The 23,457-nt window shown below is 40.2% G+C and overlaps 3 protein-coding genes across 3 annotated transcripts; 2 read left to right on the forward strand and 1 right to left on the reverse strand.

Moving 5' to 3' along the window:
• Nucleotides 1-16: 16 nt before the first annotated feature.
• On the forward strand, nucleotides 17-9,650 carry LOC108260512 (ribosomal protein S6 kinase beta-2). The gene is made up of 16 exons (XM_017460869.3): nucleotides 17-196; nucleotides 2,160-2,214; nucleotides 2,496-2,533; nucleotides 2,618-2,732; nucleotides 2,847-2,915; nucleotides 3,605-3,752; nucleotides 4,323-4,380; nucleotides 5,354-5,454; nucleotides 5,815-5,905; nucleotides 6,854-6,944; nucleotides 7,586-7,693; nucleotides 7,813-7,875; nucleotides 8,007-8,084; nucleotides 8,380-8,487; nucleotides 8,587-8,699; nucleotides 9,091-9,650. The coding sequence occupies exons 2-16, from the start codon at nucleotides 2,161-2,163 to the stop codon at nucleotides 9,239-9,241; spliced, it is 1,386 nt and encodes a 461-aa protein (XP_017316358.1). The 5' UTR covers nucleotides 17-196; nucleotide 2,160; the 3' UTR covers nucleotides 9,242-9,650.
• On the reverse strand, nucleotides 9,555-13,621 carry LOC108260524 (uncharacterized). Its single transcript, XM_017460911.3, has 2 exons — nucleotides 13,474-13,621; nucleotides 9,555-10,635 (listed from the first exon to the last, which is right to left on the reverse strand). Exon 2 carries the CDS (start codon nucleotides 10,628-10,630, stop codon nucleotides 9,914-9,916), a length of 717 nt encoding a protein of 238 aa, XP_017316400.1. The 5' UTR covers nucleotides 10,631-10,635; nucleotides 13,474-13,621; the 3' UTR covers nucleotides 9,555-9,913.
• A 6,862-nt stretch (nucleotides 13,622-20,483) lies between these two features.
• LOC108260588 (putative C-type lectin domain family 20 member A) lies at nucleotides 20,484-23,079 on the forward strand. The gene is made up of 4 exons (XM_017460974.3): nucleotides 20,484-20,817; nucleotides 20,958-21,299; nucleotides 21,793-21,878; nucleotides 22,047-23,079. Exons 1-4 carry the CDS (start codon nucleotides 20,484-20,486, stop codon nucleotides 22,155-22,157), a joined length of 873 nt encoding a protein of 290 aa, XP_017316463.3. The 3' UTR covers nucleotides 22,158-23,079.
• The last annotated feature ends 378 nt before the right edge of the window (nucleotides 23,080-23,457 follow it).

Raw genomic sequence — 23,457 nt, forward strand, 5'->3', positions numbered from 1 at the left:
AGCGTCCGTCTCACTTTGATGACGCAGTTGTTCTGTATCAACACTACGGCGGTTCAGCTGCGGCACGACTTCCACTCGAGTGTTTGTGTTCATTCACGTGTTTAGGTTTATTAATTATATTATTATAAATAAGAACATCTAATAACGACACGGTGAGGTGCCGAGGAGCAGGAGTGTGTTTAGGACCCGGATGAAGGTATGGATGGGATTAGTTCACTCTATCGATTATTATTATTATTATTATTATTATTATTATTATTATTATTATTATTATTACTATTATTATTATTATTATAAACCAAAAGCTGTTATCATAATCACAGTACTGTACATATCACATACATCAAAATACATAAACACAAGCTCTGTTTAAAGTTTATTTCGGATTAATGTGGGTTTTATATCATAGGCACGACATGGCACACTTCTGGCCTTATACTAGTATAATTATATCAACTTCATACTTCACAGCAAGAGATCACCTCGAGATCTTCAAATAATGGCAAAACAGTCATGAATTAATGTTCAGTGCAAAAGTTTGTGCACTCACAGTGAACAAGGCTAAATCAGTATGATCTGGATATCATTAACACTGACACTTCTCTGAGTATGGCATGATTCATCAGACTTCAGCAATGCACTTTTGTACACAACACAACAGCCTGGGAGATTAAAACGGGTGTGTCTGAGCAGGCAAACACCTAAAATCACCATGCATGTGGGCTCATAAATCAGCCTTGAATCTGACTCTAAAACACCAAATGAAAGTTTTGTTAAGCAGCCGAGGAACTGAGTTACATCAGGAAATCTAATTCTAATTCTGCTGTTCCTTCTCTCTGTAACACAATAAAGAAGGAAAAGAGCTGGCTAGAATGAACCCTGGTGCATTTACAATGTGTACCTGTACATTCACAAAGTATTTTGGCAAAATGTAATCGGCTTGTAACCAGGGATAATATCACATGTCGTTTTCTTAACATATACGTTATTTCTGTTCTTTTTAGTTTCGAGTCATTACACAGTTTACGGTTACACATAATGTCCTCCTTCCAGCTTCACTATTTTCAGAAAAAGGCAGATCTTTATCTCTCTCTCTGCTAGTGCACATATGCAGGGCTAAATTAAAATAAAAAACAAATACTTAAAGGAATGAATGCATGAAGAGGATTAACCGAGTGCACATGGTGAATAATGAGATTATTAAAATAGAGCTGTTTCAGATTTATTGAAACCGTGTTCATGATTTTAGTCTGATTTTAAGAAACCTTGCTTTCTGGACATATGAAATCTTGAATAATCTGATAACGCTGAGATCAGATAATGATCAGACGGTTTGATGTGTACACTGCGCACGCATGTTTATTTCCTATTTCATTTTCTCCTCTCTTCTCTTTAATGATTGCAGTATTCCCTCTCGTCTTTCACTATCTTCAACTCTGACTGTTTATTTTACATTTGAGTTTAAAGACACGTATTCATTTATTTATATTTTTTCCTCAAGTTTTGTGGTCATGTTGAAGGATGAAGGCCCTTCTACAGCAGTAACTTTCTGTGTAGTTTGAGTTATCACGTTATTTTAAAACGTTTACTGTGTTTTTAACCCCATGAGCCTGTAAGCCGTTCTCTCTCTCTCTCACAGCCTCATGCTTTTGACTCGTCATTTTAACACGTTTAACAAAACCCTGATTAGTAACTATTGTACTCAAAACATATGACTCAGTGGCTCTTAAAAAAAAGCCCTCACAGTGAAGGCAGGACTTTGCCCCAGCTGTTTCAGTGAGACTCTGGTGGTGGAACTTCAGATCAGTGAAGTGGGTGGAATAATTATCGTCAAAAATATGAAACCGAATAATAAAGTAAAGAAAAATATCATCACTCGTGCACTGAGTTGCCTGGGATAGGCTCCAGGCTCCCTGCGACCCTGTGTAGGATAAGAAGTATGGAAAATGGATGGATTTAAACATCTAAATATGTTAATAAATAACTTTTAATCCTGTACATTTTTGGCACAAATTATTTTTTAAAATATCTACTGACTCCCAAACTGACTCTCTGACTCCCAAACTGACTCTCTGACTCCCAAACTGACTCTCTGACTCAGCATCATTATGTAATGTTCAGAAGCGTGAACGTTTTCTTCCTGGTTTCTGGTTCTTTAGGATGGCGGGGGTGTTCGACATCGACCTGGAGTCGGAGGACGTGAGCGATGCAGAGGTGAGAAAGCCTTGTGACTGTCAAGAAGGAGACAGCGTCTCTTACACGTTAACCGTACTCGTCTTTCACGCCACGCCGTAAACACGCTTCACTTTGCCGTGCAGCATTCTGCAGTGATGATCATGATAATTGAATGTGGGTGGAGAAGTACGGAACGTTTGAGATTTTTCATTGGAAATGTGACTCATCTCAACCTCTTAGTTACTTTGGAAACGGATGAAACCCAAATTATGCATCTTCTCAAATGAATGAAATGTGACAGATTACGGTTTCTTTTACAGGATGATGTGTGTAACTTCACGGTGGCGGAAACGGAACCGTACGTATCTGTCGAGGTGTCATGATTAATATCATTTGAAATGTTATGAGCTGATATGAAGGTGATAAACGTGTGTTTTAACAGCGGTGAGACGGAGGAAGTGGAGCTCACCAGCGCCAGCGTGAACAGGGACAGCGAGCGAGTCGGACCCGACTGTTTCGAACTGCTCACTGTGCTCGGGAAAGGAGCTTACGGCAAGGTGTGTGCGTGTGTGCGCGCGTGTGTTAGAGATCCTGGAAGCTGCAATTACTACATGTCTGAACATTCTCCAAACATCACACCTTTCTATTTCTTTTCTTTTCTTTTTTTTTAGGTTTTCCAGGTCCGGAAAGTACAGGGAAGTCAGACAGGAAAAATATTTGCCATGAAAGTTCTGAAAAAAGTATGTTCCGTTCCACGCTCATCTCACACATTGCCGTCCAGTACATACCATATTTCAGTAATCGGTTTCAGAATAAAATGCATTAAAAGATTTAACGTGTTTGGTATTGCTACGATGCAATGCTGAGGATCTCGTTACGCCTGTGCTCTTCTTTCGGGGGGCGGGAACCTGTTTCATTTTGTTCCCGTGGTTAAATATAACTCGCGTAGCAAGACCTGACAGGCTGTGTGTGTGAAACTGGATAGTTAGGAAAATTTTGATAGATCCTGCATCATGCAACTCGCTCTTTAATATAAGAACAAATAAAGATAAACTATTTAAAACCCTAGTGTGGGGAGACGGTTTCCTGGTGGATTACTGGCTCGCAGTTAGTTCCCGGTCAGGGAACCATCCCCAGTCACTGCAGGGTTGGACGAGCCAGTGCACTCTCAGCGCCAGTCCCATTGAGAAAAAACAAAAAATATATATATAACAAATGTCCCACACGTGTGAAGTAATGAGGTATGACGAATGTGAATGTAATTATTGTCAAGCTTCAGTTCCTATTTTTGGTTAAACGGCTGCTGAAGGGGGACGATACGACACTATCAGCCTTTTAAATCATAATAACCAGTTCTAGGAAAAGTTATTTCTTTATTGAAAGATGGAACATATTGTTGCACATATAAACACACTCTCCCGTCTTTCAGGCGAAAATAGTGTGCAGTGCGAAGGACACGGCACACACAAGGGCGGAGCGAGAGATCCTGGAGACGGTGCGTCACCCCTTCATCGTGGACCTGTGGTACGCCTTCCAGACTGGCGGCAAACTCTACCTCATACTGGAGTGCCTGAGCGGTGGGTGTGGTGTAAACAAAACCTGAAGCTACAACCAACTAATGGTGTTTTACCTGCTTGAACGGGTTTACTTATCAATATGAATGACTGGGGTGTTGGCCATGCTGTTTAATGTAAACTAGTTTAAAGACTTATGATCTAATCCTTACCTGATTGGTGAAAATATACAGGGGCATTATAGAAGCGTGCTGGAGGTGCCAGGTTGTACAGGAATACTGAAGTGTACAGGATATTGAGGTGAACATGGATACCAAGGTGTACAGGGCTGGGTATAGGTGTACAGGGCTGGGTACAGGTTTTGGGTACAGGGTTGGGTACAGGTGTACAGGGTTGGGTACAGGTTTTGGGTACAGGGTTGGGTACAGGTTTTGGGTACAGGGTTGGGTATAGGTGTACAGTTGATCCTTTAAGACTGAGACAATTCAAAAGTATAAAATCAATATCTAACATGGTTAAGAACTGATGTGTATAGACAGTGTTTATTTTCTTGTCTTTCATCTCAGTATTGTTAGCATATTCATATCTATATCAAATCTTATAGAAATATATTTCAAAACCTTGTTAAAACAGGTGGTGAGCTGTTCATGCAGCTGGAGAAGGAGGGGATCTTCATGGAGGACACGGCTTGGTATGAAATCCTTTGACAACATAAACGATAAAAGTAATAAATGTGAAGGCTGGCGTGCGTTTGTCTGATTCGCTGATTGAAATTAAAGGCATATCCGGGCAAAATGACACAATTTACGTACAAATACATCCTGTTCAGGTAAAGTCCAGCTCAACGTTTCCCAGATTGAACTCCTTTTAATAGGAGCGGGCGGCTGCCACTCGCTACCTCACTAACTAATTCAGGGAGAAGTCCTAGAATAAACATCACATGGATGTCCTGTAGGTAGCTCAACTGACGACAAACCTAAAGCTCTGAAGCTACTTCACTACATACACACTCAAAAGTTCAAAAAACGGAATAAAGATTACAAAATGTTTTCATTTCCCACTGTTACCCAGGCAGCATGTCCCGTAGTGTTATTCCTCTTACGTCACCACAGCTTACCAATGATTACTTTTTTATTAATTAAAGAACAACACTTTTGTCCTTTTTAAATACGTTTATAGTTGCAGTTTAAAAGTGTGGAGACTCCTTCCATACATCTCCTTACAGAAAACTTCACCGTATCAATGATGACACACGTTTTGGGGGTTGTTTTGTTTCTTGTTAGAATGCTTGGATTATTTGGATTTGTACATAAAAAATAAACTCGTATCAGACGTTCAGGGAATCTGGTGGATTTCCATCTTACAGTATAAAATCAAAAATTCTGCCATTACAGAAAACTAGAAATTGTGATAAATAACATAACTTGGGCCTAAAAGCCTCTGTAATGTTGATGTGCTTTATGTACTGTATATGCAAGTATCACTGCTAAATATGTATTTAAATCCGATTACGGTGTACGGACGTTGAGTCGAGACTTCATCGCTGATAGAAATGATTTGTTTTTGTAAGAAGTTTGCCATTATGTTATTAATGGCAAAACTTCCAAACTCACGAAACTTCCTGTCCAGTTCTGGACTTTGCGTTCTTGTTGTTTATTCTGCAGTTTTTATCTGGCTGAGATAACGTTAGCGCTCGGACACCTGCACTCCAATGGGATCATCTACCGAGACCTGAAACCTGAGAACATCATGCTCAATCACGAAGGTGTGTGTGTGTGTGTGTGTGTGTGAGGGAGTTTGTTTACGCCTATTTAAACCCGTTTATCTGGTTGAGGCACTCGGGCAGAAACTGTGTGATGCATGTTAAGGTTTGTGAGTCGGGGTCATCTGGGCTGAAAGAGCTTTCTAACAATTATTAAAATCCTGCAAGTCATCTTCAGCATGAATAATATTCATACTGTGGATCCTCCACTAACCCCCCCCCCCCCCCCCCCCCACATCAAGAGCAGGTTTATAGAGTTAAATGTTTTCACAACCAAGAAATACAACACTTTAATGATGCATCGTTTACTCACAAGATTTAAAGCTGAATTTAAATCGGAGACTCCATGTGTTCCTCCTCAAGGTCACATTAAACTCACTGACTTCGGCCTGTGTAAGGAATCCATCCACGACGGCAGCGTCACACACACCTTCTGTGGTACCATCGAGTACATGTGAGTCTTTCATTTTACTGAGGTTTTCCAATAAGATGGTCTGATCTAAAGGTTTCTAATGTATTAATTATGCGTTATTAATTCATCACAGCATGCATGCGGGCTTAAATGATTGGATGACGTATTCTTTCAGGTCTTACACGAGTGCCTTTTGCAATATCTTAATGATTATTCGACCTTACGGTTTACTTTAATGATTATTTTCTGGCTGATGCGTCTCGGTTGTTAGTTATGAGAATTTTTAGGGTTTGGGAATAGAGGATGTTCTTTCTGAAATCACCAGGAGGCGGGACCACTGCTCCTGTAACTTGTATAAACAGACTCTGGGAAGGAACTGAAAACGATGACGCATTCCTCCAGTTTTCCTACACGCATGGAGGATAAACGTTTGTAAACGTTACCGCGGAGTAAACCACAGCCGTGTTTATTAACATGAGAGATTGGTTAAAGGGCTCATTTGCATATTGTAGACTGTACGCGTTAGTGTTTTTTAAATTTTATTCAAGCACACCTGACTTCATTAATGTGAGTACAAGATGCGTTCGAGCAGATTAATTAAGATAAAAACAGAAGTAATGAGGTATAAAACGTGTAAGAGATTTAGCACTAGACGTCAGTGGTAGAAAATTATATTATAATTATATATCTGGTCTCTAACATCCAACCAGTCAGGGCAAGGAAGCGTGTCTACTGCACCTCTCACTCTAGCACTCAGGTGTTCCAGCCTAACCGTCTCACGTACCGGTGTTTTGAGGGTGTGGCTTCGGAGGAACGATGAAAGAAGGGGCTGCTTTTGTCTTCAAAACGTAGCTTTGCCCAACATCCACCAAATCCACTGATTGCACATTTTAAATGTACACGTGTGTGTGTGTGTGTGTGTGTGTGTGTGTGTGTGTGTGTGTGTGTGTGTGTGTGTGTGTGTGTGTGTGTGTGTGTGTATTATTTCAGGGCTCCAGAGATTTTAAATCGCTCAGGACACAACAAAGCCGTGGACTGGTGGAGCCTCGGAGCGCTGATGTACGACATGATGACCGGCTCGGTGAGCGAGAGAGGTGGATGAGGTGGAGATGTAGAGAGGTGGATGAGGTGGAGATGTAGAGAGGTGGATGAGGTGGAGATGTAGAGAGGTGGATGAGGTGGAGAGGTGGATGAGGTGGTTGAGGTGGAGATGTAGAGAGGTGGATGAGGTGGAGATGTAGAGAGGTGGAGATGTAGAGAGGTGGATGAGAGGACAAGACGGAGAGAAAAAATTTTAAATAGCAGAGTTCATACGGTTCCATTTTTGAAAATACATTCAAAAACCATTCGGATATATATAGTGCTGCTTGAAAGTTTGTGAACCCTTTAGAATTTTTCTAGATTCCTGCATAAATATGACCTAAAACATCAGATTTTCTTAAGTAGATAAAGAGAACCTAATTAAAAGTACGAGACAAATATACTTGTTCATTTATTTATTGAGGAAAATGATCCAGTATTACAGATCTGTGAGGGGTAAAAGTATGTGCACCTTTGCTTTCAGTATCTGGTGTGAGCCCAAGTAAAATAAAATGATTCTTTGATAAAGATCCAGATGTGCTGCATGTTATTAAATAAATGTTGTATTAAAATGAAACAATTTATATTCATTTACGAACAGATAATGAGATCGATCACGTATTTTTGTTCTCTCCCTCTCAGCCTCCGTTCTCTGCCGAAAACAGGAAGAAGACCATTGACAAAATCCTGAAGTGTAAACTGAACCTTCCTCCGTACCTCACGCCGGACGCCAGAGAGCTGATCAAAAAGGTAGTCAGTCCTTTCATTGGTGGATATTTCTTCTTTTTTTTTTTTTTTTTTTTTTTTTTTAAATATCATTAGTGTGTGTTATACTGTATGTTTTAATCATCCCTTCATCATCCCCCCAGTTGTTGAAGAAGAACCCGGCTCAGAGACTGGGTTCTAGTAAAGCCGACTGCGCAGATATACAGGTGAAACACCTTTCCAAACGTCCGTGTCCTCGAGAAACAGAACAGTGATTCTTCATTTCTATTGGCTGAGAGAAAATCAGTCTGTCTCCTGTTTTTCTTTTCTTTTTTTTTTTTTTTCTTCTGTATTACAGAAGCAGCCTTTCTTTCGCCACGTTAACTGGGACGACCTGCTGAGTAAGCGAGTGGAGCCGCCCTACAAGCCTTCGCTGGTACTGCGTCCTGTTTCTCTCCTCTCTTCACTCGCTTCATCTGAGAACTGACTTTAATGCAATACGTGAAAGATTAAAAGTAATGTATCTGTCTTTCCCTCTCATCTCTCTTCCATCTGTCTTCATTTCTCTTTTCTCTCTCATCGATGCCACTCTCTCATTTCTGCCTCTCCCCTATGTCTGTCTTTCTCTGCTGGGCTCAATCTCTCTCTCTCTCTCTCTCTCTCTCTCTCTCTCTCTCTCTCTCTCTCTCTCTCTCTGTCTCTGTCTCTCTCTCTCTCTCTCTCTCTCTCAGCACTCGGATGAGGATGTCAGTCAGTTTGACAGTCGCTTTACCAAACAGACCCCAGTGGACAGTCCTGATGACACGACACTGAGTGACAGCGCTGATCATGCATTTGCTGTAACTAACACACACACACAAGTCCACACGCATTCATTGAAAAGCCAAGTGTAGGTCAATGTGTGACCCCTGTGTGTGTGTGTGTGTGTGTGTGTACAGGGCTTCACCTACGTGGCCCCCTCAGTGTTGGAGAGCCTGAAGGAGGGGTTCTCGGTAGAACCGCGGTTACGTCCCATCCGTAGACACAACAGCAGCCCACGCACGCCCATCAGGTGTGAGACACGAGCTGCAACACCAGCGCTCCTCATTACACACACGTGTGTTACGCGGATGATTATTTTAATGCTGCGTGTGACAGCAGTGGTTTTACTGTTCAAGACGTGTCAGGAATAGAAATACTCGTTTGTCTTCTAGATATTTCTAATATTCCAGTGTTAGAGTTCAGGAGGGAAAACTGGTCACGGCTGGGTCTATCAATAAAATGCAACGCTGAGGTGTTCGGCCAAGAATCTGAAGCAATCAGTTTTATTCGTTTCATCATTTTAAACACATTTTAGCAAAGACAGCATGTAGAGGTTCGTTATCGTGCTGTTGAGACAATTTGAAAAAATCTGCTTTTTAAAAAAAATACCCTGAACCAACATTTTTTGTCTCTCTGTCTAGTCCTCTCTCTGGACCCTTTAAGATCAGTATTGATGGAGAGGAGGAGCCTCCTGCTCAGGCTCCACCCCTCCCTGTTGAAAACTGTGCCTCCAAGCCAATCAGAACGCCGGGACGCAATAAGAAACAAAAAGGCCGTCGTGGTGGGAAATGAAGCCATCAATCAGTTTTCCGATTTCTTCAGGATGCTAATGTCTGTTACCACTTGGGGTCTCTCTCTCTCTCTCTCTCTCTCTCTCGCTCTCTCTCTCGCTCTCTCTCTCTCTCGCTCTCTCACAGCGCAAACCAAAGCATCATGACACGACAACGAGAGGAGAGAAAAGCATCTTGAGCATGTTGGTACTGATTGGAGTGTGTTCATACTGACTGATTAAATTACATTTATTTCTGGAAAGCTTTTGGATCATGTGACCGCATGTGGAAGAATTTTTTATTTTTTTTCCCCCCCGCAGGAAATGAGCAAAAAGTGTCGTCCCAAGTTTATTTTATTTACAGGAGTGTAAAAGAGACTTAATATATGATCAATACATTTGATTGAGATGTATTAAATGCAATTGTTTTAATTTAGGTTTTTGGTTGGTTTTTTTGTTTTTTTGTTCCTTTTGCTCAAATTTGGGGTAATTCCTTTAAAAAAAAAATATAATAAATTCATGACACAAAAAACTGGGGTTCTGAAATATAATTCTTGAAGGTGCTCACATACAGCTAAAACTGATATTCGTTAATTTGGGAGAAAAAATATACTTCATACAAATGAATTAGAATAAATTTACACAAATTTAAAATCCAATGTATGAATCTAATCTAGTGCAACCAGCATCATGTTTCACAGCACCGTAAGATCGTTCTTCTCTGGCTCCGTCTTCTCATCCTTGAGCTCGACTGACGTCATATCGTCTTCTCTTTCATCGCTCCGCCCATCCTCCTCTTCGTCCTTGTTCGGTCTCATCGCTGCTGTGCCGTCGATGCTCGAGTAATCGTCTGACACATCGTCATCGTCTTCGTCGTCTCCATGCTTTTTCTGTTCTTCTGCCTCTGTTATTCCTGCCTCTATCTCCTCCTCCTCTGCTTTGGGCGATGATGATGATGTCAGACACGCCACAGCCACTGCCCAGGCGTTCCTTGCGCTTTCTGCTATGCGTCTCCAAATTTCTGGGAACGTTGGCCGTCCGTTGTGAACGTACCATTTATACGCACAGACGCACAATGCTACCAAGAAGCAGAAGAAGAGGATCAAGCACACCACAGTTCCAACATGGGAATGGGACTTGGGAGTAGCTGGAGTGACCGTGGTGCTTTTTGGGCTTTGTGTGGATTTTTTGGTTGTGGACTTGATGCTGATTGTGGACTTGTCTTGAGCTTTCGTGGTGACGGTGAAGGTGACGGCGGGGGAGGGTACGGTCGTAGGAGACACACTTTCAGTCGAACTCGTGTTTGTATCCGGGCTGTGTGTTGTGTTCAGGGCTGCTGTTTCACAGAAAACATGAGTCATAGAGAGGAGCAAACACAGTGCTCTCAGAAATGCAGATGTCTGGGGTCTCATGATGCCTGAGGAGGGAAAACAAACAAATGGGGGTCAAATCGTTCAATACTTCTGTCTTAAAAACCAGACATAAAACCACAATTTTTTTCCATTCCTTATTTCATTTCTCGTCTGATTTCAACTATTGAACTGTCTAGCTCGGTCTCTGGGTCAGTATTTGTTTGTTTGTTTGTTTGTTTGTTTATTGTCTACTTAAAACTGATTTGGGGGTGGAGCTAGATACAAGCTCATTTTGTGAGTTCATGAAATGCTGTAACTTAAAGGTGCATAAAGCAAGATTCTTCAATTTGTTAAGATCAGAATAGAATTTGTATTTTGCAATCCTGCACGATCCGGGGTTTTTCCCCGCGCGGGAGAATTACCTGGCTGTGCTGGGCGTTTACCGATTTCACTCTGAGGTGGGGGTGGAGTGATGGGGCACCGGGGCGTGTCTATACTGTAAAATGACTGACAAGACGCCCGTGTAAACACACACATGAAGTGTGACAGTTTTCAAAGCAGATTTGACAGATTTATTTTTTTTCTACGTATTTTTCGGGTTATTTGTACAAATAAGAAATAAGTTTTTTAAGAAATGATTTGCACCTTTACTGCAACGTTGCTAAGATAGATAACGCTGGTGACAAACAAAATTGTTGTCTTGGTAACGTCTATATCTGTGCACACACCCAGAGACGGTAACCCCCTGTATCCGCCGTTTCAGTTACCACGGGTTTACTTAATCGCGGTTGAAATACAGTAAACATTCATCATGTAAATTGTGAGCCATTCTGAGGGAGGTGAGGAACTCTTGTTCGGTCCGGGACGTTGATCGTCCCTCTGTCCAGCGTAGAAGATGCAAAAGAGAGACACCACATTCACATAACTTTTATTATAATGGTTGTATTATAAGTTATAGTTATTAATGTCTTATTGTGCTAATTTGTAAATGAATCTTAATCCTTTGTATCTATATTATCCATATATATATATATATATATATATATATATATATATATATATATGATAGACATGTTTGGGCCGCTGTTCAATAAATCTTTGATAAAATGATGTAAATTGAGACCCTGATACTGAAGTGTGATTAATGGGAGTCAGTTAGCTAGCTGTTAGCGAACGTTAGCAATATTAGACTGTTACAGATAGCAGGAGGAATCTTCTGTATGGATTATATCTAGAGGTACAACACGACACATTGATGAGAAGTTGACTTTCTCCTCTTTTCATTTCAGTGATCCTGGTAACTTTTTACATCAAACTGTAATCTGGATTTTTAGTAGTCGTCATTTCTTTCCCTTCCTTCTCCGCCAAGCATTCCTATTCCCATTACTGCAGTCTTACTGCGTCGGGTATTTCTGTTTGGGGTTTTTGGGGAGAAATACAAATGCGTTATGGTGCTGCTGTGAAAGTTATTAATGCCGAGTAGAAAGACGCTGCGGGTTCGCGTCCCTGTTAACCAGCCACACCCTGTTGTTTCCTTCTACACTCAAGGTGTTGTGCTTATTTTCTTACACTCATGAGATGGAAAGTGAGCTGCAATGTGTAGAAGGTGTTGAAAGCAACAGTGAGTTTTACAGTTTATTTGATAAAGCGTGGTGTGAAGTGAGACAACGTGCTTCATGGCTTTGAACCTGTTGTGTTGCCAGCAGCTACAGGAAACCACCTCATTTTTTTTCTTTTTTTCAAAAAGCTCATATGAACATGCAGAAACATACAAAAGGGAAAAAAAAAAACAGGTCAGGATCTAGATGATGCTGTACTTCAGAACATAATCTCATCTCTGCAGGTTCTCTCTGTGACTTGAAACAGATACGTGATCGAGAAAAACATATATTCACACCTCCGTCTATTTGTTTGTTGAAGCAATTCTTGAATTTATTAGGACACCTGTGTTGTGCAGGTTGTGCTCGGGGGTCTGCAAATCTTTTTCTCTTGCACAGGAAGCCCTGCGGTGCAGTCTGTGCACTTTTGGCGCGCATACCACCAGTGAGTAAACCACAAGGGGAAAAAAGAAAAGCCTACCAAATGGATTTTATGTTGCAGCTGTGTTTTTGCAGAGCATTGTGGAGGTTTTTTTTTGTTGTTGAATGCTCATCACACGATTGTAGGAACGTTTCGATCAAGCGATTCTTATCTCGTTATATTACAGTGTGGTGTAACTCCTCTTCACTGCCTGTGTTCATCACAACAACTACAGAAACTAAACAAACAGGCTTGAGTGGACGTGTACAATACGCAGCATCTTTAGACAACCTTATTCTGGTGTCAGTTAATAAATAAGATTAAAGCATGCTTTCAAATAAACAAACAGTGCATGTACTCATGCAGCTGGATTTTCGTCTTGATTTGCGTTCAGTGAATACGGTACAAGTTTGTGTATGTAACCCGGGTTCTTCTGCAAGAAACATCCACAAAACATCTGGAAAATCTCTTCTGCTGTAACACAGCCTTCCTAATGCACATGCTACTTTTATTATTTCTCTATTGTTTATGAAAGCACTGTTTGTTTTTCCATGAGGGAAGAAGCCTGCACCCCGAGGATCTCCAAATACTTTCGGTAACTGTGAAAGTGATGTGTATGATCGTTGGAAATAGGAAAGTGTGGGACAAATGAGACGGAAATAGCTAAATATTTACATTAATTCCGAGTTCATGGTGCTGTACAGCATGCAAGAGATATTTATAAAATGCTAGCTCGGAGACCGATAAGAACGGGACCTCTGATTACATGTGTGTGGAAAAGCACACCTAAAATACACACACTCGAAGTACTGTTTTAAATTCATCAACACCTTGCACTGAGAATTCATTTGCTACTCTGTAGAAAAGAGAACGGTAGTACTCACTGGTTTTTCGGGTGATCTCGGGGATGTAAGAGATGAAGAGGTGAAGAGGAAGACTGAACGAGCTCCAGCACAAGTGTCAAAGTGCGAAACTAAGAAAGGTGGCGCGAAAACAAAAGAGAAAAAAAAAACCATGGTAGAGAACCTCAACAGACACCACAGGTTTCACAGAGCGCGTATTACTGCCCTATAGAGACACCTGGAGACACCTTATACTGTCCTATAGAGACTGTCCCAATCTCATCTGAAGGACTTCCAGGATTCTCTTTTAGTCAATTAACATTTTTTTTAAAAAATGATAAATTAAGGTGAACATATTCTAAATAAAATTTTTGAAACTATCTTGGAGGGGGAAAAAATTCTTTACAAACTGAAGAAAGTTTTTATCTTTTATACTTAAGGGTTCTTTGCTTTCTAAAGAGGTTCTGCTTAAATAAACTTTAAGGGTTCCCTCTGTGAGGCAAATATAGACTCGTACTAAAAAACTGAATAAATCGGTAACTTCTACATCGTTTAAATCCCAGTGACCTCACAGGAAATCCGCAATGCGATTGGACGACGCACGACGCGCTGGACGTGTGTAGAATTTTTGTAGATTTGAACATGTTTGTTAAAATATTGCAGAAATATTTTTCGACGGAGGATTTACACTGAGGATGACGAATCATCTGCAGAACGCATGTAGGTCAGTTTCATGTGTGTGGGTTTGAGGGGAAATGGCACGCACCCTCACTGGCAGGGTTTTAGTATACAGAACGATCAGAAACCACCCTAAAGTCGACTTATTACACTTTATAATGCCTTTATTTACAAATCTGAGGACTCACATTGCAATTTTAATATATTCAGTAGCAAGTACTGAAGAATATTTTATACTTGCTAGATAATTCAATTGATTTGTTCACATTTAGTGTCATCTATGACTGCTAAAACTGTACCTAGCTTAATGTCGTAGCAACAGGCGGTCGCTTTACTCTGAACATGGTAGAGGACAAGCCCACGGACTGAGAGCGTGCCAGCACAAAGCGTGTCCAATGAAATCCAAGCATTAGTAAATCACGGGATGAAAATGACTGAAGCAGATGCAATAACTCATCCAGACCTCAGAAGATGAACCGTGGCCAACCCCTCAGCATGCACTAAACATTAAGCAACTCTCAATTGTCAAATGACTGTACAGTATACTGCATGCCAATGTGTACCACAAAGTAGGTGATTAATGACTAAATGTGTTCTTAATGTAATTTTCCCTGCAGAATAGAGACTATGCCAAATATGGGAGGAAGAGGTGAAGTTCTGACTGATCAACAAGAGCAGGCTGTGGTCAGTTTGGTTTGTGATTTGATTGTATTTCATCAATAAATTTCAGATTTTGTTGAGTGATTCCACGGTCTATAGGATTCTCTCTACTAGTCCTTTTACAGTGATGTATTTACGTGTAGAATTAACCAGTCACACAGTCATGTTCAAAAGTCATTATCATATACCTGTCATCAACGAGTTTCTTCACGTCGTCTTGGTTTCATCTGAATGCTGAAGCCAGGGTCCACAAAGAGCTTGCAAAGCATGTACGGGATCTCGCTGTCAAAAGGAATCGATCGTGAGGGGTGGACAAAAGAATTTCCAAAACGTTAGATGTACCATGGAACACCATGAAGGCCATCATCAACAAACAGAAAATGACTCACCACAGTAACAGCACCAAGAACAAGACGTCCCTCCAAAATAAATGAAAGGACAAGAAGAAAACTTCAAAGCAAAGCTGCTAATAGACCTACAGGAATATCCCTTTCCCAATAAATAAATAAATAAATAAACCCATAGAACAAACTAACCACAGTGAAGCGTGGTGGTGGCAGTATCATGCTATGGGGCTGCTTCTCTTCAGCTGGGACTGGGGCTCTTGTCAAGTTACAGGGAATCACTGATGGCTCCTAATACCAATCGATTTTGGCACAAACCTGCAGGCCTCTGTTAGACAGCTGAAGATGAAAAAAAACATAGGCGAACATGGCGGCTGTGGCTCAGGTGGTAGAGCGGGCAGTCCATTAATCGTAGGGTCGGTGGTTCGATTCCCGGCCCACATGACTCCACATGCCGAAGTGTCCTTGGGCAAGACACTGAACCCCAAGTTGCTCCCAATGGTAAGTTAGCGCCTTGCATGGCAGCTCTGCTACCATCGGAGTGTGCGAGTGAATGAGACACAGTGTAAAGCGCTTTGGATAAAAGTGCTATATAAGTACAGACCGTTTACCATTTACATAAATAATAATTGCATGAGTGTAATTTAATAAAACAGTAAAAGGACTAAGCTAATTCCTACCATTTTGTGTGTTTGTTTCAAATGTCTGCATTTCTTGTTGAAAGAAGGGAAAGTCAAAATGGAAATCAGTCTTAACCAAATAGTCCCAGTGAGTGTGTTGGGAGGTGTATAATAGAACTGGAGCGAACATAGGAAAATCGACTTTTTCAGAATGCCACATGGTTTGCACTATTTTTAAATTTATACCCCTGCATTTCTATAATGTAAAGTTTGTCTGTGACTTTCTCGAACTGCCCAAATGTTAATCTTGTTTAAACCTTGTGTTGAGTTTGAGGCTCACAGTCAAAAATGTCTCTGCTCTTTTAAAACTGTAAATAAAGTACTTTAAAAATATTTATTATTGGATATTATTAAATATTATTATTGTTATTATTGTTGGATTACACCTTTTATGCAACTTATGATGAATAAAGTTAACTTACAGGAAATGATACCACTACTTTTTGAGTGAAATGAACACAGTTTTGGGTACTGTAGACCAAGGAGCAGAGAAAACCCTTATCGAGTGCTCCTATACTCTGGCCCGATCGTGCACTATGGCAGGTCAGATCTGACTGAAACTCTACTGAACAGTCAATAAAACCAGTTATTAATTTGATGTGTTCATATGCATAAGGACAGAATCAGTAAGCTTTATTCCAGTCAGATTACAGAGACCATAGTTATGATAGAGGAAAATAGCAAATTGGCCAAAGTTGACCAGAAAACAACAGGAGAATTAAGAAAAGGTGTTTCTTTAAAAATGGAAATCAATGGAAACACCGTGTGTGGTGTGTACATTCTCACTATTTGTTTGTTTCTTTGCCCTGTGATGGATTTGCACCCCAGCCAGGGGGGAAACCCCCGCCTTGTGCCCCAAGTCCCCTGAAATTGGCTCCAGGCTGCCCCTGACCCTGCGTGGAGAAGTGGTACAAAAATAAATGGATGGATGTTTGTTTCTTTAAATTCTGATTTAAATTGTGAGAACTGATTTGCATAAAGAATTAGCATGATGGGAGCCTAGCAACCAGGTTTTTTAACCATTACGTGACATGAGCATACCTAATAATCTGTGTTCTCCCTCACCTCCCTCTCTCTCTCCCCCGCCCCCCCCCCCCCTCTCTCTCCCCCACTCCCCCCCACCTCCCTCTCTCTCTCTCTCTCTCTCTCTCTCCCTCTCTCTCTCTATCTCTCCCTCTCTCTTTCCCCCGCCCCCCCCCTCTCCCTCTCTCTCTCTCCCCTGCTCCCCCCCACCTCCCTCCCTCTCTCTCTCTATCTCTCCCTCTCTCTCTCTGTACTCACTGTCAAAAAGGTCACCCCAGGATGTTTTTAATATGAGACTCACCAATTCTCAATTGAATTCAGTGTTATTTTGTGTAGAGCTTTTAACACTGGACATTGTCTCAAAGCAGCTTTACAGAAACATATATACACAGGGTAGAGATTTTAAGTGTGTGAATTTATCCCTATTGAGTGAGACGGTGGTGACGGTGGTGAGGAAAAACTCCCTGAGATGTTAAGAGGAAGAAACCTTGAGAGGAACCGGACTCAGAAGGAACCAGTCCTCATCTGGGGAACACCGGATAGTGTGAAAGTAAATGACCAACATGTACCTTCTGCCAGAATCCATTATCTTTGTTTTATTAGAGTGTACTGGTCTTAACCCCATGAGAAATCTTTTTTTATTCAGTCAACACTCTAGAAGAAATTTTTAGGAAAGTCAAACCTAATGCGTTTTTAGAGTTTTTAGAGTTTAGGAAATATAGGCGTTAAGTAGATTTTAAAAACCTTAGATTCCTTACACATTTCTCGCCATGGAAATAGCCATAGAAGCTTTCGTGGCATTAAAAACAAATAAACAAACTCTCGCGCGCGCACACACACATTTGTGATGCAAATGTTCACTATTTGTTTATTTCTTAAATTCTTAAGAAATTGACTCATTTGTGTAAAGAAAAGCATGATAGGAGTTTATTCACCAGTGAATCTCTGAAGCAGACGGAGCTTGTGAAGAAACAGCATCACATCAGCTTTTCAGATTCAAGGTACAGTTTGATGCTGTGTGCTTACATGGCATTCATTATCATTAAAAAATAGTTGTACGGTTATGGTCTAATGGTTCTTGTAATGTTTTTGTACTTTGTATCATACGTAGGCGTGTGAGTATATCATGATTAATGTCATGGTCTTGAATAAACAACTGTTTCATAGATGATTTTTAGTTTGTCTATACATTTTTAAAGAACTTAAACTCCATGGCTACGTGCATACAAGTGTACATTGCTAACTAAATATCCTATTCTGAAAGTGCTGCAGTGTTATGCTGAATTTACCGCCGTCTTCAAATGTGTACGCAGATATTATAATGTACTGAAGATCATAATACTGGGTATTATGTCATTTTGTCTGATATCAAAGATATGAATAGCAAGGGATAAACAATTACATTGACGACAGGCCACATATCAACAACAATAATTAAACAATTACTATTTTAAAAATATTTATCCACTCAATGTTCCTAAGCTGGCCAACATTAATGTGTGCTATTTATAATAAGCCTTCATGGCTGTTAAAAAGTTGATAAAGGCAGAGACTGTGGAACTGAATTTATCTTGATATTACCAAACTGTAATGTGTACAGGGGCTCTCTAATTTCCAGAAATTAGCTTTAGGGGAGGAAATATAATGTGGTTTATATGATCTGTAGAATTACATATTGGTTGCATAGCCCTTAAAATGACTGCAAGCTGGTGACGCACTGACATCACCAAACTGTTGCATTCTTCTTTCATGATGATTTTCCAGGTTTTTCCTGCAGCTTCTTTCAGTAGTTGTTTGTTTCGGGGGGTTTCTCTCTTCAGTCTCCTCTTCAGGAGGTGAAGTGCTGATCAGTTGGGTGAAGGTCTGGTGATTGACTTGTCCAGTTTAAAACCTTCCACTTTCCCCCTGTTGAAGTCCTGTGTTGAGGTGGCAGTGTGTTTTGGATCGTTGTCTTGCTGCATGATGAAGTTCCTCCCAATTACAGTATATTTGATGCATTTCTCTGTAAATTGCTGACAAAATGTTCCTGTAAACGTCTGAATTTGTTCTGCTGCTAACGTGAGTTCCATCATCAACAAAGATTAGTGAGAATGTTCCAGAATCATGACACTACCTCTACAGTGCTTGGCCGATGATCTTATATGTTTTGGATCGTGAGCAGATCCTTTCTTTCGCCACACTTTGGCCTTTCCATCACTTTGGTAGACGTTCATCTTGGAACTTTTGTGGATCATCTCTGTATTTCTTTGTGAATTCCTGTCTGGATTTTCCGATCCTTACTGCCGATGAGTGGTTTACATCTTTAGTGATGACACTAAATGTTGTTTTTGGGTTTTTCTTCAGAGTTCTCACAGTGTTTGTCAGGAACTGCTGTTCTTTTCTTTGGCTGACGTGTTCGATATCTGGTTGTTAGTACACCAGTGATTTCTTTCTTTTTCAGGGCATTCCAAATTGTTGTATTCTCTATGCCCAGTGCTTGTGCTTTGATAGAAGTTTCCTCTTTTCCTCTTTTCTCCCATAGGCAGCTCTCTGGTCTGTGTTGGTTTATCCTTTTTAAGTCTCACTATCTACTAGAGACTGTTGTGTGTGGAAATTCCAGGAGCTACTCAAACCAGCCCATCTGGCACCAACAAACATGCCATGATTATAGTGACAGAAATAAGCATTTGGGATTTGAACATTTTTCAGGCGAGCTTAAACCCAAAATGCACCCCTCCCCTAGCTACACACTGCTCAGGAAGATCTGTAACATCTTTTTGAAATACTGGTAGCTATTCTTAATAAACTGCACCATCTGCTGCTGGGCATAGGAGTGCTATAAGTTAATTCAGTCTGATGAAGCAGTGATAAAACATTCTTTCTGGTAATAAAATGATATTGCTTGATTCAGTTCTGTATGTAAATTTATGCAATCTTGTATATTTGTTCTCAACTTTTTTTTTTCACTCCACAGCTAGGTGTTCATCATGAAGACAAATCTTCTGTTCCTATACCTTACTGGTGAGCACATTTATTAAATAAATAAATAAATAAACTGATCTCTCTGTCACACACACACACACACACACACACACACACACACACACACACACACACACACACACACACACACACACACACACACACACACACACACGGGTGTATTCAGGGTTGTTACATGCATTCATATATTATTAGTAATTGTTTATTTTAGCATATATACAGTACCTCACAAAAGTAAGTACACCCCTCACATTTTTGTAAATTTTTCATTATATATTTTAATGTGACAACACTGAAGAAATGACACTGTGCTACAATGTAAAGTAGTGCGTGTACAGCTTGTGTAACAGTGTAAATTTGCTGTCCCCTCAAAATAACTCAACACACAGCCATTAATGTCTAAACCGCTGCGCATATATGTATGTATGTATGTGTGTGTTTATTACTTATGTTATTTAAATCATAATTCACATTTTTAATGGTAATGGCTGGACCTCTAAACTGAATTTCCAAACTTTATTTGACGTGGCCTACCCCTTTTATTGCCCCTCACTATTTATCTGTCAAATCCACACTGTTGTAATGCAACTGTATACTAAAATTATAAAATGAAATGTCACCAACAGGTCTTCTCCCTGTTGCTGTATCCATCCAGAAAACTGCCCTTCACAAATATCACATAGTCATGAAGCAGTACACGTGGGCAGATGCTCAGAAATACTGCAGGGCAATGTACACTGACCTGGCAACAGTCGCAAGTGATGATGATCGGTTAAGACTAACACAAGAAGCAGCAAGCAAAGGTTTTGTAGGATATGCCTGGGTCGGATTGTACAATGATATCAATAGCTGGCGCTGGTCCTTAAATGACCTCCCACTGAAGAATGTCCCTTATACCAATTGGTACCCTGGAGAGCCTAATAATTCTGGTGGAAAAGAAGCATGTGCTGCACTAGGCACATCTGGTCAATGGGGTGATGTAGACTGTGCAGCCCTAAGACCCTTCATATGCTACAATGGTGAGTCAAGATCCTGATTTTTAATTTGCTTAGTCTCAGTTTATGGCTGGTTTTTATTTTGGGTTGTATCTTGGTGTCATATTTTCTGTGAGACAGGTGCAGACAGAGACGATCCCCTTTTGTTTACTTTTTTGTCACAGGTCATTTCAGTGGTGCTGCCAAGTTCATCGGCATCACTAGTCCTCTGCTGACCTGGCCTGAAGCTCAGGCTTACTGCCGAACACATCACACAGACTTGGCCAGCTCTCTGAACAGCTCAGATCAAAACTATTTATTGCAGCTGTTCGATATCCAGGGTTCTTCTTGGATTGGCCTATATAGAGACACATGGAAGTGGTCCGACGGGACCAAGGCTTTGAACCTCTCATGGTTGCCTGGAGAACCTGCTAATCAAGGAGGCAATCAAAACTGTGCATCAGCTGTTAATGCACAGTTTAATGATTATTTCTGTGGCCTGATTGCCTATTTCGTCTGTCAATCCAGTGAGACTTTTTTCTTGACCAGTTATACTAATATCAAGTCAATGGTTATGTCATGTAATGTGGATGGAGACAGATGCAAGTGCAGTTAAAAGCTTTATTTAAGGAGAGACAGGCAGACAAATCCAAATGATGGGCAAAAACGTGGTCAAAAAAGAAGCGAGGAGTCAAGACACAGAACATAGATCAAGGCTTGACCAAATCTGGAATAAGTTAAGAAAAAAAGATTCTAAAAGAATAAAATACTTTGTTTCATTGGTTAAGTGATAAAATCTTTAAAAGGAAACCCTAAAATATGAATCACTGAGGAGAGATGACAGTTTAATCATGTAAGAGTGTCAGAAGAATTCTCCACTGTGGTAGAGAGGACACAGGAGAAGATGAGTGAACAGGAGATACTTTGCTTTACATAACCATGTTTTTGACTTATTATTCAGGCTCTCTCTCACTGTGTGTGTGTGTGTGTGTGTGTGTGTGTGTTCCACAATCCTACCAGTGAGGAAACAGCAGATAATAAAACTGCAGGTGAAGTCTGCTGGGAGTGTGTTTGATCCTGCTGTGCAGTCGTTAATGTTCGAGCAGGTGAGTCACATGACGTGTCTGAAAGCTTGTGAGCTTGTGAAAGCTCGCTGCTCAAATTTGTTATTCTCATGAATTTTGCTCCTTCCATTTATTAACTCTGGACATGTTGGAGGCATGTATTCCTTCTCTTTTGTGATCAGGTAATCAAATTCTGATTCTGATCCTCAGATCAAACAGAAACTGGAGGAAAAAGGCATGTTGGAGAACACCACAGTGACCTGGAGGGTGCAGCCAGATGGGAACATCTTCCACAAGAAGAAGGATGATGATGAGTTGTAACATTTAAATGATCACCTTCACATTAAGCAGATATATATCCTACAACAGTTAGGCTTTAAATTAGTAGGAAGGGTGTCATTGTTTGGCATTTTTAAAGCAAATATTTGATATTTAACATACTCAGTTTTTGCTCCAATTGGCAACACTCAATGACAATGATGAAAGGAGCATGATAAAATAATGAAACATGGGCTCCAAATGATCATATACTGTAGAATAAAATAAAATCATATGTAACATTTCAATATATAAGACATAGTGTGGTAGAATCTGTGAGTCTTGAATGCTCATATTTAATACTTAATTGCTTCTATTACTGTCACATGTTTCTTCTTTTAACTATATACGTAGCACTGACTTCATGCTATAATTATATATTTTGTTTCTATTTTGTTTCCATTAAGAATATAGATAATATATCTAATGACAAACAGTTTGTCACTACTTTGTAGCCATTATAGAATTAAGCTAAGTTTAGAATTAAGCTACTATTAATTCAGTATGTGTTTGATATTCATCCATAACAATTATCACACACATGTCACTTCAAAACTGTCCTCATATCAGCAGCAAACAGAGCAAAGGGTCAGAATTCAGAAAGGTGTTCTATAAAATGTAATTCTACAGATAATATTAACGGCAATACTTACATTGACCAGAAGTCGGCAGTAGAACAATCAGTAACACAAACAAAACTGCAGGTGCTACAGATCCAAACACCAGATTTATTTCATTAGTAAAAATATACTTTCATGTAGACACATGCACTGGAAATCCTATTAGAACAATCATCATGACCACCATGACAGGTAAAGATCCTCCTACTTGTTCATCTGAGCAGGTGATGAGGTTTGCATGTGACTGCTTCCAGTCTGCCTTGCTTTTATAACTTCTAGAAAAAGAGCCACTGAGTTTGTGGAGTCTAATTTTCATCGGCTGTGACGTGCAACTGCTGAAAGTTCAGAATGTTAATTTGTTGTATTTTGGATCTCTCTGATTTTAAATAGTAACTGGGTTGGTTAGTTGGTGTGAATCGCTCAATCACCTGCTTCATGCCAACATCTGAAGGCTGCACTAGCTGAGTAACAGAAGTGTTGACTCCAAATCCCAGCACAGGCTCTCTGACTGCTGGACATAAGGAAATGTGGACAGTTTCGCACTGACATTAGGATTTAATGTAGTATTTAATTTGAAGGGTAAGCTTTTTAGAGTTGTGTATAGAAGCATATAGAAGTTATTGAATGTGATAGAACTTTTTAAATAAATTGTGTGCCTTAAACAGTCAAATTTAATGTACTTA

Source organism: Ictalurus punctatus, chromosome 29 (genome assembly GCF_001660625.3).
Source record: "Ictalurus punctatus breed USDA103 chromosome 29, Coco_2.0, whole genome shotgun sequence".
In the NCBI taxonomy this organism is placed as follows: Eukaryota; Metazoa; Chordata; class Actinopteri; order Siluriformes; family Ictaluridae; genus Ictalurus; species Ictalurus punctatus.

Excerpts from the sequence above, each read along its gene's own strand:
- LOC108260512 (XM_017460869.3), top strand. The coding sequence starts at position 2,161 with ATGGCGGGGGTGTTCGACATCGACCTGGAGTCGGAGGACGTGAGCGAT. Across the intron at positions 2,733-2,846 it reads GGAAAGGAGCTTACGGCAAG|GTTTTCCAGGTCCGGAAAGT; the intron begins GTGTGTGCGTGT and ends CTTTTTTTTTAG. Across the intron at positions 8,085-8,379 it reads CGCCCTACAAGCCTTCGCTG|CACTCGGATGAGGATGTCAG; the intron begins GTACTGCGTCCT and ends TCTCTCTCTCAG.
- LOC108260588 (XM_017460974.3), top strand. The coding sequence starts at position 20,484 with ATGAAGCAGTACACGTGGGCAGATGCTCAGAAATACTGCAGGGCAATG. Across the intron at positions 20,818-20,957 it reads ACCCTTCATATGCTACAATG|GTCATTTCAGTGGTGCTGCC; the intron begins GTGAGTCAAGAT and ends TTTTTGTCACAG. Across the intron at positions 21,879-22,046 it reads AGTCGTTAATGTTCGAGCAG|ATCAAACAGAAACTGGAGGA; the intron begins GTGAGTCACATG and ends TCTGATCCTCAG.
- LOC108260524 (XM_017460911.3), bottom strand. The coding sequence starts at position 10,630 with ATGAGACCCCAGACATCTGCATTTCTGAGAGCACTGTGTTTGCTCCTC.